At 41.8% G+C, this 6,731-nt stretch overlaps 1 protein-coding gene across 1 annotated transcript in view; it reads right to left on the reverse strand.

Moving 5' to 3' along the window:
* Positions 1–4,285, reverse strand: part of tes (testis derived transcript (3 LIM domains)) — a 13,983-nt gene extending 9,698 nt beyond the window's left edge. The window contains exons 1-2 of the mRNA XM_035665844.1: positions 4,096–4,285; positions 671–756 (exon numbers count right to left, since the gene is read on the reverse strand). Of these exons, the coding sequence (XP_035521737.1) occupies positions 671–756; positions 4,096–4,122 (113 nt within the window). The 5' untranslated portion in view covers positions 4,123–4,285. The remainder of the gene's footprint in view (positions 1–670; positions 757–4,095) is intronic.
* Positions 4,286–6,731: the final 2,446 nt, after the last annotated feature.

A 6,731-nucleotide genomic window follows, 5' to 3' on the forward strand; every position in this document is an offset into this window, starting at 1 on the left:
TTTTTCAAACACTGTGTCTACACTGTAACTATTGTGAGCATCTTTGTGGGTTAGAGGGCAGGTCTCAGCCTCCAATTAGTTATTGAAAAAAAAAAATTCAGGACCAGAAGGACCACCCTCCAACTCTCAGCACTAATCAGACCTAAAATCATCTACTGTAGACTCACGCTGGCCTGATATTTCCACTCTCTCCATCGTTTTTGTTAACAATAAGCTGATGGGACGTGGGACTCTGTGTTCAAAGACCAACACGACGAGCAGCTGTACTCAGGAACAGCATGCTCCCCTTAGGCCATGATTCCTGCTGCTATCAGATATTTTTAATTAAGCAAAGTGGAAAGTGATTTTATTGCCCCGTCTGGCCCATGAATGGAAGCTGTATTTGCTCTTATTGCATTACTCCAGAAACAATGTGCTGAATACGCATGTTTTTCTTTAACGTTCTGCTTCATAAATCAAACAACAAACAACAGTATTTCACTGAGCCACCAGAGGGTTCGGTGATTTGCTCAACAGACCACCTTTGACTACTGTTGCTGCTCACTTACTTTAACTACCCAAATGTCTCTAGTGTAGACACAGGAGGTCAATGGATTGAGAGTGACTGCCTTGCGACTGTCAAACCTATTTGTGTGACGGTTCTATGCTGCTTGACAGAAGCTGTACAAACCTCCAGAAATGCAGCTCGAAGCCTTCACACTTGTCCTTGCATTTCAAACAGGCCGCTCCAGCGCCAAACTCATGGCCCAGGGTCATCTGTGAACAGAGCACAAGAGGGAGGTTACAAGTTTTATCACAGTTTTGTGTTTTGACCACAGAAAAGCTTCCTTAGGGCAGGGCATTCCAAAATGTGTTCTGGCGCGGCACGCCCAATATCAAATTGGGACTTCTCAAGGGACCCAGACTCTTTTGGGAAGCTGGAAGGGACAGGACCAGGACACACTACTCGGGATAAATAAACATTATTTTTCACAATATAACCTTAGTTTGGGGAAAACCCCTGTTTTAATGTCACTCTCCGGCTTCTTGTTGGCATTCATGTGAACTGTGAACCGAGCGAATAGTTTTCTTTTTGCCTTTAGAAATATTTCAGCAACATTTCTCTTAAATCACCATAACTGCACTCAGACATCTGAATCCTCTCCAGTTTTCTTGCTGGTGAGTCCGTGCTGCTTTGGCTTCTGTGTCAAACAAAGCTCGTGTCTACCTTAAGCCATTAACGTGGTTTATGACCATTTATGGACAGCTATTTAATGTTGCTGAAAGCCTCGTGGGATCCCAGCAGGCAGTCCTTTTGTCGGGGAGATGTTTTTGACCCAAAAGACACTCACTACTGAGGAATGCAGACAGTGACTCCTGTTTGCCAATATCTTAGCTTCCATTACACCTTCCAGACTAGCGAGACTTTCCTCCCCTGGGAACCATTGAGGAGCAGAAGAATGGAGTTTAACAGTATGATTTGTGACGATAATTAAAGCGGCAAACACATCGGTAAATCTCTGTATAGTTGCACACGCCACTTAAGACCCTTGCACTTTCACTTTGCCTCGCCTTACAGAATCCTGCTAAAAGTGGAAACGCGTTGAAAGCTGTTAAACAACATTCCATAAACAAGGAATATGATTGAACAAGATTACAAATCTATCTATTAAGGCATATATTGTAGATAGATACACTGACTCTCCTCAGAGTGCTGTATGAACTACATACTTGCACTCCAGTTTGTGATCTGTCACTTTCAGATAATCTGCGGTGTTCCTTTAAGACGTTCGGGATAAGATCATCAGCCAAATACCTCAAATGCAAAAGTGAGTGTGGGGATTCAAAGTGAACCACGCTGAGTGTTCACTACTTGTGGGAGTCTAAATATTTGTCTCTGGCATAGTGAGGACGACAGGCCATTTTTTTGCTGATGTCATTCAGTGTGTGTGTGTGTGTGTGTGTGTGTGTGTGTGTGTGCGTATTTCCTTTACAAACTTTGCTGGAAGTTTATGTTGATGACTTTGTATTATGACTAAGCCTGCGGGGTGAATAATTCCGATGACAACACTCCCAGAGGCTGTTCAGACTCACAGTATACAGTTCAGGTCCAGTGAGTCATATTCATGAGTCATGTGGTCGCAGCAGGCCTGCACTGCAGACCGGTGGCAGCTGTAATGATGGCAGTCACTCGCCATTGGAGCCATTTTAACTTCAGCGGGCCACCTGCTCTCAGACCAGGACATCTTGCTTCTCCAATATCAATTAGAAGCCAAAACACACATTTTACACAAAACTTCAAACTTCATTTCTAACTTAATCTGTGTGCTCACAAGCAGGGTGGAGGGTGCTCACACATCCAGTGAAAGTGGGTGCAGAGGCCACACGGGAACACTGACCCACTGAAGCTTCTGGCTCTGGCTGCAGAGAAAGGATAAAGCATGGGGGAAAGCAAGGATTGGCTAGTAGGGTGTGGTAGAGACACGTCCCTTGAAATTAAATAAGCAAAACATCAGTTGAGGCTAACTACTGGCTGGTGACTCTGCAGGCAGTGCAATGACGCTCAGCTATCTAATATTGTTAAAGATTTTATATTTATTATTATTTTCACATTCGTCTTCTGTTTTGTTCTGCAGGTGGAACTGTAGAAATATAAAATGTATTTGAGCAAACCCGGGATTACGTAACTCTTCTCTGTTCAAAATGTTTCCTCAAACTCAACATCCGTTTAGGTGTTTGGAGAAGAAAATTACAGAGAGAGATCACCAGAAATGGAAGAGGTGATGATGATTTCCCAGCCGGCACACAGTGTGCTCACAGTTACATTACAACCCACCGCAGTGGTCTTTTTGGAAGACTGCATGAGCTCAACTGAGCATACTATGACCTAAACACATGAGCTGCACTTCTTCAAAAGGGCACTTATAGTGTGACAGTAATTACAGCAGCCTCAGTGACCTGTAGCCTCTGCAGACTTTGTTCCAGAGAATTACATGAATTATTCTGGAGACGTGCTGGTGTGTGCTCCACACGGACTCCCAATGCAGACACGTTCTTAAAAGTATTTTAAAGTGACTTGTACAGCCAAAGTGAGGACAAAAATGACCCCCCAGGACCCTAGATGAGAGGTTTTTAAACTACTAATTTGAAGTTTTCCCTCACTCACAGTTTACATACAGTTCAGCTACTGATGATAGGTTTTGGATTGCGCTGTGCATTATTACAGACTGAAGTATACGCAGAACAATCCCAGCAATGCGCAAACTCCCAATTAGTTACACTGTGATCATCCGTGGGTCATAAGTAGACTCAGCAGGAGGAATCCGGTGCATGCAGGAAGCCCGAGCAAGGATGTGCATCTAAAATGAACTCTCTGATCTGAAATGAATGGACATCTACTGGACTAGCTCTGCAGTCTGTTCCTAATGTCTGGGACAGTAAATCCCACACTTCCAGAGACCCTCCTTAACATCTTAAAGTCCCAGAACAGACTTCCCCCTCCTCCCTTCTATGACCAAATCCCATTGAAAGCTCCCTTCAGTCTATATCTGAAGTACAAAGAGGTATACGTTCTTCATATCTTATCTAGATTAGCAACTGAAACAGCAGCACTAGTTTAAGCCCTGGAAAATAAGAATAATAGAGAAATATTGAACATCAGTGGTGTGTAAACTAGGACTGTGCACAATATCCGTGCAGAACTTTGTAATATCTTCAGTTATTTTGCTAACAGAGCTTGTGAGTTCTGTTGATAAGCAGGGTGACACTACGACTGCAGTTTTATTTCAGTTCTTTCAGTTGTGATATTTTTAAAAAAGGAAGGAAGCTCCCTGGTAAAGGAGAGTACTGGGTCTATTGCAGACCAATAAACAGCACCAGTGCTCGCGAATATCTATCAACTGGAATTTATAGTTACGTTAGCTCGTTATTTATATAATTTAACTCCAATTTCATCAATGAAAACGCAAAAAAAAGATGACTTGAAGTGAAAGCAAAGAAATAAAGTCTGCCTATGAGACAGTAACTTTTGTCGCCACCTGCCCCTGGTTCGGCACACCTTCTCAGGGCGTTCCCGGTCAGTCTGAGTCTGAGAGTACACTGGGGGCGAAAGCTTACCTTCTTCACTTCCTTCTCTATCTCCATTTTTGTGTCTGTCAGCTCGGGTTTTACTCGGTCCAGACGACGCGAACAGAGCAACTAAAAACTGCTGTCAAAACCAAAAACTGACAGAAACCGGACCCGAGAAATGATACAGCGTCCCGGTTCACTCTCCGTTTTCTCCTCGGAGGTCCTGCTCCGCGCAGCTGTCAAGTTACACTGAATCGACTGAATGGTTTCCGGTCAGGGTTTTCAAAATAAGACCTTTGTTCGAAAGGCATGGCTCTCTCACGTCGATTGTCTATCTACATGTACATACGGTAGATGTAAATAAGTAGCAAACAAAGCAAAACAAACAATATTTTGAGTCACAAAAGAGTAATGAAAACTTAAAATAGGTGTATGTAAAACAAAAGAGACGGAAGGATTAAGACCTTTAGACTTATCATATACAGATATAATAAGTGGAATTAGTAAATGGTAACATGATATGCATTTACATGAGTACTTATGTGGCTAAATGAGTAAGCATTAGTCCTATGGGAAAACATATTCAGTCTAAATACCAGAATACAAATGTGTTGCGTTGCTGTCATTTTGTTTTGCCTTTTATTTTGAAGATGAAGTTTCCCCACTTTCGTGAACATGTTTACGTCCTCTCTCCAGCTTGACGCGGGTTTCACTCTGGGGTCCCCGTTCACTTTTCATTGATTTTCTAGGCGGCACTTCCGCTATGATAGAGCTTCATTGTGACCAATAGGAATAGAGAAAGAGAGCACTAGTGGGCAGGATAACCAATCAGAGAGCAGCAGGGGCGTGTTCTTGTCGTAACAAAGGATGTTATGGTGTTTTGACAGATTCAACCTGCAGTAGTTCTGATTCTAAAATTGTGCAGTTTTTTTCTTCCAAACAGTTTATTTTTATTGCCCTTATAATGATATTATTAAAAAAGAAAAAAATAATGAATGTGGTAAATTTTTGTCTTTTTTTTGCATTTTTTGAGTCTAGTAGGATACACCTTGGAATAAACACACACACTCACACACACAGTGACACAAACCACACACCACAGCTGGTTGGTTCAGTGATCTGATGTTTCGTGGTTCGTACAAAAACGCCTGTCAAACAGCTGCAGTGTTGCCTCAGTCACAGGAAACAATGTGGTGAGCGACTTCCTCTGTGAACTGCTGCTGGCCTTTTCCAATGACACACCACTGTCACACCCTGACAGGTCAGATTGTAGATTCTGTTCTGTCAAGATGTTGAACGAGTGTGGATGCTGTTTCAGGAACAGCTTCACTGTGATGTCTGATCTATGTTGTCTGGTATGAACATCTGTAATACAAGTGTTTTAGCCTCTATAAACTCTCAGACAGCTGTTTTCCCCTCGTTTCCAGAGATGTTGTCATTTCCTCAAAACATAAAACAACCTCATCATGTGTTGTGAAGCTGGACGATGCTATGACCTTTAACGAGCCTTTAACGTGTAAAAAGTAAATGACTCAAAAAGATGGCCACTAATGCCTTGTGTGACCCTGAGCAAAACTGGGTGGGGTTAGAAAATGGACAGATCAAAAGACACTTTAAAGTTAGACTTAACAACAGTCATATGATGTCTAAAAATAAACCCACCTTATCAGCTTGAACCACGCAGTGTGGCTGCAACAGTGTGAGTGTACTGACAGTGGATTTCAGTCTGCACAGTCTAAAAAAAAGGTAAAGGTACATTTTTACCTTTAAAATAATTACATATTATTATTTTATCTACCTGTATGGTGGGGTTGCAAACAAAACACTCACTGACCATCTATTTTGAGGTAGCCTAGTTGTGGGGACTTATTGAATCACTATGAACAACTGTAACATTGTGATGGCACCAAAGACAAGTTGACAACATGTGAGTTGGGTTATTGCTCTTCACCCTCCCCTACCCATTTTAACTCTTACTAGTGCTTCTCTACAGCCATGTTCAGAGTGTTTGTGCTCTCATTATAATAACTAGCATATTTAGCATACAGAATCAACTATCTGTCTATTTGAGGGGCAGGGGTGAATAAAGTAATAAAGGCACGAGCACGCAGAAAGTTCTGATGCATTTATGGTGAAACAGTTACAAACCCTGGATAAGAATCGAATAGTTTTATTATGTGAGTATAACTACTCCACCTCTTTAATGAAATGCATGAGGAACTATTAACTATTTAGGAGGACCTGGAGTCCACCAGTGTACAGCACCCTGGCCCCCTAGTGTTTGTCTACATTGGCTCTCTGACTTCATAACTTATGTGTCCTTTTTCAAATTTGGTTTCAAATTTCAATATTTTCCACATATTTTAATTGCATACCAACAACTTGTCCAAAGACATTCCCAAATGTTCATTAGAGTCTCCATTAGTTTTGCTGTAGTTACAGTTATGGACTGCAGCTTTAACCCTTTAAAGGGCACTCATTGAAATACTTGGGAATTTGAAATTTCAGCCCTGGAGTGTTATTGGTGGATATTACAAGACATTTTTTCTTTTTTTACTTTTTTAAAAAGTTTCAGTTTTAGGCTACAAATCAACGTCAATGATGTCTAGGTGGGCTGGCACAACAACAATCTGTGGCACAGGCCTCCTCTTCTCATAAAGGGACTGAGCAGACAGCTACTGCAA

Source organism: Morone saxatilis, unplaced genomic scaffold (assembly GCF_004916995.1).
Source record: "Morone saxatilis isolate NCDOM2014 unplaced genomic scaffold, NCSU_SB_2.0 Contig2, whole genome shotgun sequence".
Lineage (NCBI taxonomy): Eukaryota > Metazoa > Chordata > Actinopteri > Moronidae > Morone > Morone saxatilis.